Source organism: Macrobrachium nipponense, chromosome 43 (assembly GCF_015104395.2).
Source record: "Macrobrachium nipponense isolate FS-2020 chromosome 43, ASM1510439v2, whole genome shotgun sequence".
Taxonomy (NCBI): domain Eukaryota; kingdom Metazoa; phylum Arthropoda; class Malacostraca; order Decapoda; family Palaemonidae; genus Macrobrachium; species Macrobrachium nipponense.
In genome coordinates, this window is record NC_061104.1 from 5,367,551 (window position 1) to 5,381,438 (window position 13,888).

At 32.6% G+C, this 13,888-nt stretch overlaps 1 protein-coding gene across 1 annotated transcript in view; it reads left to right on the forward strand.

Annotated features, from left to right (window-relative positions):
* The window catches only part of LOC135214008 (uncharacterized), a 32,579-nt gene extending 24,644 nt beyond the window's left edge, over positions 1–7,935 (forward strand). Inside the window, exons 3-5 of the mRNA XM_064248105.1 lie at positions 4,631–4,762; positions 5,345–5,920; positions 7,142–7,935. Coding sequence (XP_064104175.1) covers positions 4,631–4,762; positions 5,345–5,920; positions 7,142–7,290 — 857 coding nt within the window. The 3' untranslated portion in view covers positions 7,291–7,935. The remainder of the gene's footprint in view (positions 1–4,630; positions 4,763–5,344; positions 5,921–7,141) is intronic.
* Positions 7,936–13,888: the final 5,953 nt, after the last annotated feature.

The window sequence follows — 13,888 nt, forward strand, 5'->3', positions numbered from 1 at the left end:
TCACTTTGTGGAATGAATGCACAATATGTTTTGTTTATTCTTTTCCTCAGTAATAGGTAAATTAGGTACATACAAATAATGAAAGTGATATGAGTCCTAATATATATATATATATATATATATATATATATATATATATATATATATATATATGTAAAATGTTATTTTTGTCAAAGAACTGTGTTAAACACGTATATTAACACTATGACATACACTCCCTATACATGCGACAAGAGCATCGATAATTATCATTCACGTGACTCAACGTTAAAATGCAGAACATACATGTCAAAATAAATGTAATAACACGAATATTCATTTCAATTCCTAAAAATGAATAGTGTTAACATGTCCGCCCATCTGACTTACAATTCATGACAGAGGGGAGAAACATTCGCATCTGCAGTTCCTCGTATTCATCTAAACGACTTTCTATGCAGAATGGGCAGTGAAATTCGTCATATTAATTCAAAGGAATTCAACATGATAATTCAAAGGAACTTAACATGTTAATTCGAAGGAATTAAACATGATAATTCAAAGGAATTTAACATGTTAATTCAAATAATTCAAAGGTATTTAACATGTTAATTCAAAGGAACTTAACATGTTAATTCAAAGGTATTTAACATATTAATTCAAAGGAATTCAACACGATAATTCAAAGGAATTTAACATGTTAATTCAAAGGTATTCAACGTGTTAATTCAAAGGAATTCAACATGATAATTCAAAGGAATTTAACATGTTAATTCAAAGGAATTCAACGTGTTAATTCAAAGGAATTCAACGTGTTATTTCAAAGGAATTCAACGTGTTAATTCAAAGGAATTCAACATGATAATTCAAAGGAATTCAACGTGTTAATTCAAAGGAATTCAACATGTTAATTCAAAGGAATTCAACATGTTAATTCAAAGGTATTTAACGTGTTAATTCAAAGGAATTCAACATGTTAATTCAAAGGAATTCAACATGATAATTCAAAGGAACTTGACGTGTTAATTCAAATTAATTCAACATTTTAATTCAAAGGAATTCAACAGGATAATTCAAAGGAATTTAACGTGTTAATTCAAAGGTATTCAACATGTTAATTCAAAGAAATTCAACATGTTAATTCAAAGGAATTTAATGTGTTAATTCAAAGGTATTTAACATGTTAATTCAAAGGAATTTAACATGTTAATTCAAAGGAATTCAACGTGTTGATTCAAAGGTATTTAACATGTTAATTCAAAGGAATTCAACATGTTAATTCAAAGGAATTCAACGTGTTAATTCAAAGGAACTTAACATGTTAATTCAAAGGTATTTAACATGTTAATTCAAAGGAATTCAACATGTTAATTCAAAGGAATTTAACATGTTTTCTTCAAAGGAATTCAACGTGTTAATGCAAAGGAATTTAACATGTAAATTCAAAGGTATTTAACATGTTAATTCAAAGGAATTCAACATGTTAATTCAAAGGAATTCAACATGATAATTCAAAGGAATTTAACATGTTAATTCAAAGGAATTTAACATGTTAATTCAACGTCATTCAACATTTTAATTCAATAAAACTCAACATAATTATTCAAAGAAATTCAACATATAAAGTCAAAAGTAATTCAGCATATTAATTTTTAATACAAAATGATTTTTGGAATTCCAAATTGTTTTTAATTCCTTCCAAGGAATGCAACATGTTAATTCCGCAAAGGAAAATTCAAAACATGATTTTTTAAATTCCCCAAAGGAAAAAGTTAACTGTTTAATTCAAATGAATTTTTTAAACATTTTAATTCCAACCGTCAATTCAACTTTTGTTCCAAATTTGCTTCCAACATGTTTAATTCAAAGAAATTTCAAACGGAATATTTTTAAAGTAAAAAGTCCTCGCAATATTATTTAATATGATTTTTTTTTTTCAAAATGTTTAAAATTCCAAGGAATTCCCAACCATGTTTTTAATTTCAAAAAAGGAAATTTTCAACATGGGTTAATTCAATTTAGGAATTTTAACAAAATGGTTAATTCCCCAAAGGTATTTAACCATGGTTTTAATTTTAAAGGAAATTTCCCCAACCAAAGGTTTAAATTTCAAATGAATGTCAACATGAATTTTTTAATTCCAAAAACGGTATTTTTCAACCCCATTTTTTTTGTAAATTGAAAAAAAAGGAATTTTTAACCCAATTGTTTTTTTTAATTTCAAAGGTAAAGTTCAAACAATTGTTAAAAATTGCAAAAGGAAATTTTAACATTTTGTTAATTCCAAAAGGGAATTTCCAAACATTGTTAATTCCAAAGGAATTAACATTTAATTCAAAGGAATTTTTCAACCATGTTTAAATTCAAAAAGGGTAAATTTACATGTTAATTCAATAGGAATTGTAACAATTGTTAATTCAAAGGTAAATTTTAACTGGGTTTTAAATTTCAAGGACTCCAACCATGTTACTTCAAAGGAATTAACACAAATGTTTTTTTGGTAATTTCAAAGTGGAAATTAAACCAATTGTTTTTATGTTGGTTAATTCAAAGGTTTAAATTTAAACAATGTTTCTTCCAAAGGAATTTTCAAACCCATGTCAAGTTTCAAAGGGAATTCAAACATGATTAATTTTCAAAAGGGAAATTTTTAACATGTTTTTTTTTTTAAAATTCAAAGAACTAACAAAGAATTTTTTTTAACATAATTCCAAATTCAAAAACGTCATCAACAGTTTTTTTTTTAATTCAATCAAAAACTCAAACATACAAAGTTATTCAAAGAAAATTCAACATATAAAAAGAAAGTCAAAACTAACCAAAAAAAGTTAATCAGCAAATAATTTTAAGGAATTAACAAAATGTTAATTCCCAAAGGAATTTTCAAAATGTTTAATTGTAATTCAAAGGGGAAATTCAACATGTTCAATCAAAGGGAAATTTTAACATGTTTTAATTCAAAAGGAATTCAAAACCATGTTTTTAATTCAAAGGAAATTCAAAACTGTTATTCAAAAGGAATTAAACATGGGGTTTAAATTTCAAAAGGAATTAAACATGTTAAATTCAAAGGAGTTCAACATGTTAATTCAAAGGAATGAACCAATTTGGTTTCAAATGGTTCAAAGGTATTTAAACATGTTAATTCAAAAAGGCGATAACAAATGTTAAAAATTAATTCAAAGGAATCAACATGTTAATTGGATGTCAAAAACGGGAAGTTCAAAAGGGCAAATGTTAATTGGGTTCAGAAAAATTTCAAACGTTAATTAATTCAAAGGAAATTCAACATGTTAATTCAAAAGGAATTTAAACATGGATTAAATTTAAAGAAGGAAATTTCAAAAACATGTTAATTCAAAGGAATTTTAAAACTGTAATTCAAAAGATGTTATTTAAACAAATGTTAAATTCAAAGGGAATTTAACAACAAAATTTGTTTAAATTCCAAAGGAAAATTAAACATGTTAATTTCCAAAAGGAATTTAAGCATGTTAATTCAAAGGAATTTAACATGTTAAACCAAAGGGGAAATTCAACCATGGGTTAATTCAAAGGAATTTCTAAATGTTAATCAAAAGGAATTGGTTTAAACAATGGTTTAATTCAGGAATCAAACAATTTGTTTAATTCAAAAGAATTTAACATGTTAAATTCAACGTTCAATTTCACAAAATAAATCCAAATAAAACTCAAAACAATAATTAAAAGGTTAAATTCAAAGGAATTTAACATTTAAATTCAAACGTTTTCAAATTCCAACATTTTTAATTCAAATAATAAACTCCAAACAATAATTAAATTCACAGGAATTCAACATAATTAAAGTTCAAAGTTAATTCGCAACTATAATTTAATGTGAATTCAAATTCAAATTCAAGAAATTCAAACATGTAATTCAAAGCAATTCAAACTTTTGGTTAATCAGAACTCAAACATGTTTAATTCAAAGGAATTTCAACATGTTAATTCAAAGGAATTCAACATGTTATTCAAAGGATTTGTTAACAAAATGTTTAATTCAAACGTTCAAATCACATTTTATTCAAATAAAAACTCAAACATAATTATTCAAAGAAATTCAACATATAAGTCAAAAATTTTTAAATTTCATTTTTTTAATATTAATGTTTGGATTTCACGTTATTCAAAGGAATTCAACATGTTAATTCAAAGGAATTCAACATGCTAATTCAAAGGAATTCAACATAGTAATTAAAAGAAATTCAACATAAGAAGTCAAAAGTAATTCAGTATATTAATTTAAAGTAATTTAACATGTTAATTTTAAAAAATTGACATTAATTTAAAGTAATTCAACATGTTCGTTTTAAGAAATCAGCATAATAATTCAGCTTAATTCAGCATGTTAATTTAAAAAATTCAACATATTAATTCAAAATATATGATTCAACATGTTAATTTTAAAAATTCAACATATTAAAGTAATTCAACATGTCAATTTGAAAAAAATTCAGCATATTAATTCAACGTAACTAAACACGTAAATTCAAAGTAATTCAGCTCAGTCATTGAAAGAAACTCAACATAGTAATTCAAAGAAATTCGACCTATTCATTCAAAGCATTCAAAATAATAATGTTTAAAAATTGGACACAGTAATATTTCTTCATCGTCCTTCCTCCTTCAGGAAGTGCCCTGCTGGTCACGACGGAAGGGCTCGACAAACACGGGGAACTGACGGACAAAAGGGCGGTTCTGAGTGCGGTCGAACCCAGGAGGAAGTCCCAGGAACGTTATCTGCAGCTAACTGCGCAGAACGGTAGGTCTTTGAATGCGCAGTGAGATACTTCTTTTTTTCTTTTCTTTTTTCTTGGTGGGCGGTTTATGAGGAAAAACTTCCCGGATATCAGTCGCTCTCTAACTTTCCTAACCCAATTCATCCTTGTATCGTAGTCATTCTTGTTTAATTTGATTATTTATTCATTAAATTGTTCATTTGTCTTGTATATATTTTTTTCTAAAAGCTTATCTATTCTTTCTGTGTATCCTGTTTCCTTCTGTAACATCTTCCAGTGTGTGTGTGTATGTATATATATATATATATATATATATATATATATATATATATATATATATATATATATATATATATATATATTGATCGTAATCTTGAGCCAGCAAATGTAAATAAGAGAACAGTATTGCAACCTCATTCAAGCAGTTATTAAGTTGCAACTTATTTCATGGAATTTATTGAGGTATAACAACCTGTAACCTGTTTAATGAGGTTCATTGGGGTTTGCTCCACTATTTCCAGTATATATACTTAGCTATAAATCAAATACTGCACCAGTTAGTAGGCCTACGCATCACAGAACCACTTTTTTCTTTTTTTATCCAGTGCCAACCGTCCCTTACCACATCCTGAAGGCAAACTACACGGAATACGCCTGCGTCTACTCCTGCTTCGAGGTCATAGAGCTGAAAGTCGAGGTCTACTCCATCCTGACGAGGACCCCGTACCCTCCAGAGGACTCCCTGGAAGCCTGCCGAGGGGCCTTCCAGAAGATGCGCCTCAGCCTGAAGAAACTCCGGAAGGTGCAACAGGGAGGGAAGTGTTGGTACGCCAAGGACCTCCGCCCTGGAGGAGGAGGCCAGAACGGCGTCGTCATACCCTTCCCGGCTATCGTTCCCGGCATCCAGCAGCAGGCTAACGGGAAAGGCAACGGCTCCCTAACTAACTCGAATGGCAAGCACTCGGATCCAGGCGGCGATTCGCTGCTGGAAGAGTCTGGAAATGAGCTGATATCCGTTCTGGAAGAGGCTGGCAGGGAGGAGGATGGGGGTCTCCAGGGTTATAAGAAGATTCTAGTCGGAAACGATACGATTGTCCAGCTGAACATCAAGAAGTTGTCTCCTCTGAACGGTGATAACGGTCACAAGGCCAATGGTGGAGATGGGAATACTAGGCCTAAAGGTAAGGATGAAGAGCCACTGGTTTGTTTTGTAAAGTTGAGTCATCTCAGTAGTTTGAAGCGTCTTTTAAGTCTGTCTTTTGGTTAATAAATCAATTTATAAACACATTACTTCAAACTCTCTTTTCTTCATTGATATATCAGCTAGTGTGCTTAACAAAGTTTTATTGATAAATAAGTATAAAGTATCTTTTAATGTTATTTAAAATTTTGAATCGCCAGACTACATATTGAAAAGCTTTCTAATTCTTTCTTTTTGGTTACAAATTGATTCATATCCTAACGCTCGACTACCTCTTATGTTTTATTGACATTTGCAGTAGTGTACTACCTAAATCTGGTCTAACATCTGTGACTAGTTTCAGTTAATAATGACGTCCCCACAGTATTAAATACCACAAGATCGTTATAAACTTACTTTCGACTTAAATGAAATAAATAAGTCAGTTAACAAAGTCAGTTATCAACCCTTGTGTAGAGAAAACAATGTATGTACTTCAAACTACCCTTGTTTCAGATTGGTAATATGAGTTGAGTGGGTCTCCATATTATCTTTCTGGTAGTAGGTCAGGGCTATGTTTTTCTGTGACTTGCCTATTACTGCTCTGTTTTTCCAAAGGCCCTTATCAGAGCAGAACCTTCCTCTTCAATATTTTCTTGTAAGAAGGTGACAAGAAGCATAGAAGAATAAGCTTTTTTATTGTTTATTTAGCCCTACTTCCATTGAATTGTGTTCACCCAGAGTAGGTTCAGTGTGGCATCAAACTCTCCAAAGTGCAGGAGTAAAAATTTATTTTTCCATTGAAAAATTTGTCCCTCAAAAGGTTACTGAAGATTTTTGCCAATTCCATCCTCTTGACTTGGTGATATTTCTGATATAATTGGAGTCTGTCAGATTTGCAACCAAACCAGTGTTCAGTCAGGAATATGACGCGTCTTCTGAATGGAGATAGAGATTTGCTTATTCGTGTCCTAGTGCTTTATTAACCTTTGATGCCTCACACTAGAAAGATCAGTAACCTGTAGTTTCGCAGTCTTATCATAAGAAGCTAACAAAATCAACTGCTTAGCCAGAACTCTTAGCTTTTGTGACAATAAACTCGACTTATCACGAACCCCTCTTACCATTTTTTGCGTACTTGACACAATTTCGAGTTGACCCCCTACCGCAAAACTGACGAATAATGAGACCCGTTCGGGCCTGGTCAATCTTATCTTATCAGATAAGGCACCGCATGATGACGCCAGCGAGTGCTCTGAACACTGCCAAGATAACGCGTCATCGTCTTCACGGTACAGAGTGGAGCTGAAGACACTTATCACCACGATAACGATGACTTTTGGCGCCATCTCTCTCTGTCGAGCTGTGTAGTGCTAGAAAGGGCGTCTGGATTTTGAGACTAAAGCCACGGTCAAATAAAAAAAATGACTGGGTCGTATTCTGTGAGCCACAATTCAACCTTAGGCCTTCATAAGCCTTAGACAGTTAGCTTTTGTTTCGACTGGACCGTCTAGAAGTGAAGGTTTGTATTCAGTTGGCGAATAGGCCAAGGCCTGTGTATCCTAGTGTTACCTTCACTGTATTTCCTTACTTCTGAGCCACCATTCCCCTCAGCCTTCATAAGTTTTATACAGATAACTCTTGTATCGACTGAACTGTCTAGAAACGAAGGTTTGTATACAGTTGGTGAATAACCCTAGGCCTAGTTTAGGCCTATTAATGACAGTGTCCACTTTCACTGTATTTTCTTACTCCTATGAGCCACAAATCACCTCAGCCTTCTTAAAATTGAGACATTAGGTATTGCATCGACTGGACTGCCAAGAAGTGAGGGCTATATATTCAGTTGGGCGAATAGACCTAGGCCAAGGTTAGACCTACATATAATAGCGTTCACATTCGCCGTGTTTTTCATTTTAAGAATTGCCTTCCAGTGAGAATGAACAGTTTACAATTGAAGGTTTGTTATGGGTTGGCGAATAGGCCTAATTTGTCTTATATGTATAAATATATATATATATAATATATATATATATAGATATATATATATATATATATATATATATTATTCTCTTTCCAGAGTAACTATTAGCTTTTAATATACGTTTAATAACGTAATCCACCTACCTCTGTCTTCAAGAATACATTATTCTTGAAATGGTCTCGTCGTATAGCAGACTCTTTAAGAGAATAGGCCTAGCTGGTATACCCAGGCAATTGGAATAAACTGAAACTCGAGTTAATGGCCTTTAAGTGATATTCTGATTACTTTTCGGTGTATTTAGGTACAGTTAAGTGAAAAGTGACTTTGGTTTAGATAAGTGTTGAAAATACTGCAAAGGTGTACAGACATTCATGAAATCTGTTGCATTGTAGACTCCAATGGTAATTTGTGTAACTCGTGAGAATTATGCAACTCGAAATAAATCTCGTCATTTATTCAAAACTGTAAATATTTCTTGAGTTAATTCAGTCTGCTCGTATATTTTTTTTTATCTTTTCTTAGAAAAATATTACATATCATTTACGTAATAGGATGTTACAAAATATTAAAAATATATACCTACAATATTTATAAATTACCAAGGAATTTTTTTAAATAGGCTTTTAATATATTTTTTCAACAGTAGGTAATAGCTGTACTATTACTTACAGAGCCATTAAAATGCATTTAATGACGTGAGCAAATCCGAATGGTAAATAGACACTCATATTGCATGAAGTATTATTTAAATAATTTTAAGTAACTTTAAGTAACACAACATAAAATTATGATCATTATAATTATTTTATAAATAAGCGTTTTTATTAGGTAAGGATTTTGTTTTATTCTTGTCAGAATTAAAATGAGTTTATTTCTTCTGATTTTTGTTACATCCTAAGAATGTCATGGTTGAAATTTGTATGTATATCATATATTATATATATATAATATATATATTCTATATTATATATAGATATAATATATATATATATATTAGTATATATATATATAGATAATTTAGTTGGAATTTATAAATTATCCACTGTTTATTCAGTGCACTTGTGATTCTTACTGTACTTCGGTCATTTGTATGTTGTACTGTCGGCCAAAGAAGAATTGGTGTACCTGCCAAAGGTGATATACTTGAAATAAATTACATTAGAATTGAATAGGCTTATTCAACGTAATAAAGATAATTATTTTGTAAAGTAAGGAAAATATACACCGATGAGTCCACGATTTCTAATTTTATTCTCAACTCTAGCTTCGTGACAGCTTACCTAAGCATTTTGAAGTTGGCTTTGCTACCGCTCGAGTCTTGAATCAACGTATCGTACTGCACTGGGGTGTTGTCATTTCGTCTCCTACAGCCGATAAATAATACATCAAGGCGTTTAATTAAACTAATTTTGTCCTTTGATCAATTAAATAATTTGCATGGCACATTTAGTGGGCCTAAATTGGACTTCTGATTTTCACACATGATTAGCCTAGACCTATTTTTAGCAGTATACTCTCTCGGATACGTAATATGAATGAATATCTATATTTGATTATTCCCGTTATTCTTGTTTTATTAGCCATGTTCGCCTTTCTTCTTATCCTTTTCATAATTGCTTAACATAATTTACTCACACCTAGCTATTCAAAGTCAAAAAGCAATTATACAAAAAATCAAACGGATATAATTCAGTCTTTTGTTTTTTATCTAATTCCTTGCATATCATCCTGTTTCATTTGGACACGTTGGAAAGCTGTGGGAGTCAAAACTGACGATTACATTAAGAAAAGCTTACTTTCACTAAACCTTTCTTAGGCTGATCTTTCTGTAGCTATTCATCTCTTCTAAATAGAAATTAATTAAAATTAGTTTCACATGTATACCAAGATCTACTACCATAAACATATTATACGTAGCTGAAAGGATAAGAAATATGAAAGGTGACGTTTTCGTTTAAGACTATTTCATGTTTTTTTTTTTTCTTTTTTCAAGAAAAGCCTACTTCTTTAATCAAGGATTGCTCTTTGACGGCTACAACAATCATACAGGGTGTAACACGAGTGTATGCACATATTTTGGGGAATGAAAGATAAAGTTTCTTTGAACACAAAACATTTTATAAACATGCATTTTAAGACGTCCGTTGTAGGTGCGGGAAATTTTTAAAATAACCTTTATCACTACAATCTATTTTTTTCCATCTGTTCACCCGCCAGTGGTGTTTGGGTATGGTAACACTGCGTTCCGGGCTTTAGATAGTTACGCTTTGTGTAAGTTTTAGGTAAATAAAAGAATATCTGGGTGTACATTTGCAACTGAAAAGTGTCTTAATAATTTACTGTATGCGAATTACACTGTTAATATTCGAAATAGGATATTGTTATTATTGTTGAATGCAAGCTGAAGGTAACTATCTAAAGCCCGGGACGCAGTGTTACCATACGGAAACACCACAGGCGGATGGATAGATGGAAAAAAAAAACAGAGTAAAGTGATGCTTTCACGCGATAGAGTTCGTAGCGAGAAGTCGGATCAAGTGGTCAGAGATGTAGAAGAGAGCGGAGGTGGCGTATAGGAGTGATGGAGGGATTAGGCCAATGTTAATAAAGTATCTCCCAATAAAATGTATTCTTTAGGTTTTGAAGAAAAAAATGCATGCATCATTGAAACTGTTTTCCTGCCTATCCGTGGTATTCCCTGGCCACCGATAAAAAACCAAACAAAAAGAGTAAGCCTAACTGAATCTCTCATCCATCAAAAATAAGTTTGCTTATTCATTAGACTTATTCATTAGACACCTTCCAAAGATTTCAAGTGTAGATTTAAAAATCTCTTCCTGTCCATCTAAAGTATTCATCACACACCAGTCATAAGCGTAGAGCTAGTTATGATTCCTGGTTCAGCAATATCGTGACGAGGCACTAGAATTCAAAATTCACAAATGAATGTTGCTCAGCAACATTTACACTACTGTATTGTCTTGCTCTCTTGTGTGCTTCGAGGTGTTCCACCTCTAGGCCCATGTTCTAAATTTTGCCGTTTTTTAAACAATTTGATTCATCTATGTATGATTCTCTCCGGTTTATATAAGCTTTCTTGATATCTCTCCAACAGGAACTTGCACCGAATGCAGTGCAATAATTCTCTCGCTCATCGAGGGATGTTTCTTAGACCGATAAATGACACATTGACATTAAATTCCCGTGCACATAACGGCATCAAAAGCAATAGAGTGAAGTCGCATGGTTCACACTGTTAGGTTATCGTTTTTTTTTTTTTTTTATTTTATAGCATTTTGTGCGATTCCAATGTTTTCTGTAAACTTTAACAAATGGAATAGTTCAACTACCTTCAACTTAATATTGAACTGATAATGTAAGGACTATGTTTATGCGATACTACTAGTGATAGGTGTCTCCTATCTATTTGGTAATGTATATCAGTGGTTGTGATATGACGTTTTTTATCACTTCGTTTCGTTCACGTCAATTTTGCTATATGGAAAATAATTTGACACAATAACATAACATAATGTTCTATAGATATCAGTGACTGTTTTTAACGTCATTACATATGATTTCTTCCATCTTTTAAAAGAAAAATAGATAAATAAGGCATGAATCGTGCGTCAGGCAGGTGAACGAAAAATTATGAAACTGCCACCAGTTTTTTGGCCGACAGTACATTCACAGACTACTTTTATCTCTTTGTCCTTGTCAAAGTTGCCATTTTCCATTTACTGTAGAAATATAATTAATGTTAGGCCTACAGTAGATTCACATCAACCGTGCATTTGATGTCTAGGACGGTCCCTTACGACGCTCCTGATTGGCTGTTGATAAGCCAATCACAGGACTGGAAACTCTCAGTCTCTCGAGAGAGTCCACATGGATAGGATGTATGTTCCACCTGATGGATGCTTTTGAAAGAGGTATCCCTCAGGAGCGGTGGAACATAGATCCTACCCTTGTGAACTCTGGAGAGAGACTGAGAGTTTCCAGCCCTGTGATTGATTATCAACAGCCAATCAGGAGCGTCGTAAGGGACCGTCCTAGACATCAAATGCACGGTTGATGTGAATCTACTATTTTGCTTGACGTGTTCACTTCTTTCACTTATTTTGTTGTATTCCATGACACCTGTAGTACCTTAGAATGTATGAGAGAGAGAGAGAGAGAGAGAGAGAGAGAGAGAGAGAGAGAGAGAGAGTAATAAAAAAAAAAAAAAAATTCCGGCTTACGGCCAGAACATGAATACATCACGTATATACCAAGTCGCTCTGTTCGTCGACACTGAATCCATTTCGGGGCGATGTCGAATGCAAAAGGTCCAATGTCGAATGCAAATTAGGGAAAAAAAAGCGTTAAAAAAAAACAAAGAAAAAGCCTCGAGAGCCAAGCTGTGCAGCCAAACGGTAGTATATATATGTATGCAGCATTTCCATGCAAAACATGAGACGGAGAGAGAGAGAGAGAGACAGAGAGAGAGAGAGAGAGAGAGAGAGAGAGAGAGAGAGAGAGAGAGAGAGAGAGGGCATAAGTTGAACGCTCTCTTTTTACAGGAGGCAATTTCAGTGTTACCACTCTGAGGCCTAGACTCATGTAACAGCATCACAGCGTAGCCTATGCTGACGGGAACAGCAATAGTAACAGCGGTATCACTTTAGACCCATAGCAGCATCATTGCATAATCTCTGCTAATGGGAACAGCAACTGCAACAGCATTTCACAGCGGCATCACTTTAGACGTAAATAACAGCATCACAGCATAGCCTAATGCTGACGGAAACAGATTGACAGCAACAGCATCAGCAGCAGCATTTCACAGCAGTGGTATATCACTTTATTTCATATAACAGCATCACAGCATCGCCCAAGTTGACGAAAACAGCAACAGGAACTACATAGCCCTAGACTCATAACATCAACAGAGCAACATAGCCCGTGCTGACATGAACAGCAAAAACAGCAGTAACAGCAAAGACATACAAGAGGCAGGAGGCTTATGGTTTGCGTCAGAATTCTTTCGAAATCCGCAGTCTATCATTTTGCCATCGACTTCGACAGCTCCGCAAAGTGGTGTGGTTTGTCATGCTGTCGAGGTGTGAACTAAAACCCCTTTTATGGCTTATATTTAAAACCGGGATTTATTTTGCCATTTGTTTTAAATGCAATTCTTTCGCCTGTATATTCCTGGCGGTTGCATTAGTAAATTGCCACCTGACAGCTATAATTATTCAAAATAAATTGTTCTATTTTTATCTTGATGTTCAGCTGCAAGTGGAAAAAAAATGTTATCTGAATCTCAGTGAAATTTATTTACGAAAATTAGGTGCTTTGATGAATTATATATATATATATATATATACTGATATATATATATATATAATATATATATATATATTAATAATAATATATATCTATATATATATATTACAATGTACTAAAATCCAACTAAATATATTAATTTGATACGACCAAGATGAAAGTAAAAATTAAAAACAACACAAAATAGCTAACTACCTACTTAAACCATTCTAAATACCAGTGTAGTATTACGATATATATATGTATATATATATATATATATATATATATATTATATATATATATATATATATATATATAAAACAAACCATTATTCGACGTATATCTGAGTTTAAATCTATCTCTGCAGAACTAAACTCCATTGAAGCTCTCATACGTCGGCTGCAGTTAAACTGGGTAAACCACTCCATTTGGCAGTTTAGTGTTTCCTCTTGTCTGTGTGTGTGTGTGTATGTGTACTCTTCCAACAGGGACCTTACCTCTTCAGTATCTCTCAAGGTAGTGTGTATTGTCCGTGTGCCCGTGTGTAGGTGTTATGATACGCGCGATGCAAATCACATTTCTTCAGCCACGCACAACCAGTTACAGATTTCGAAAACTTTGTCCAAAGGTCTGTAAGGTAAAATGAATTTATTTTGTAGCTTTTTTTCTGTAGTA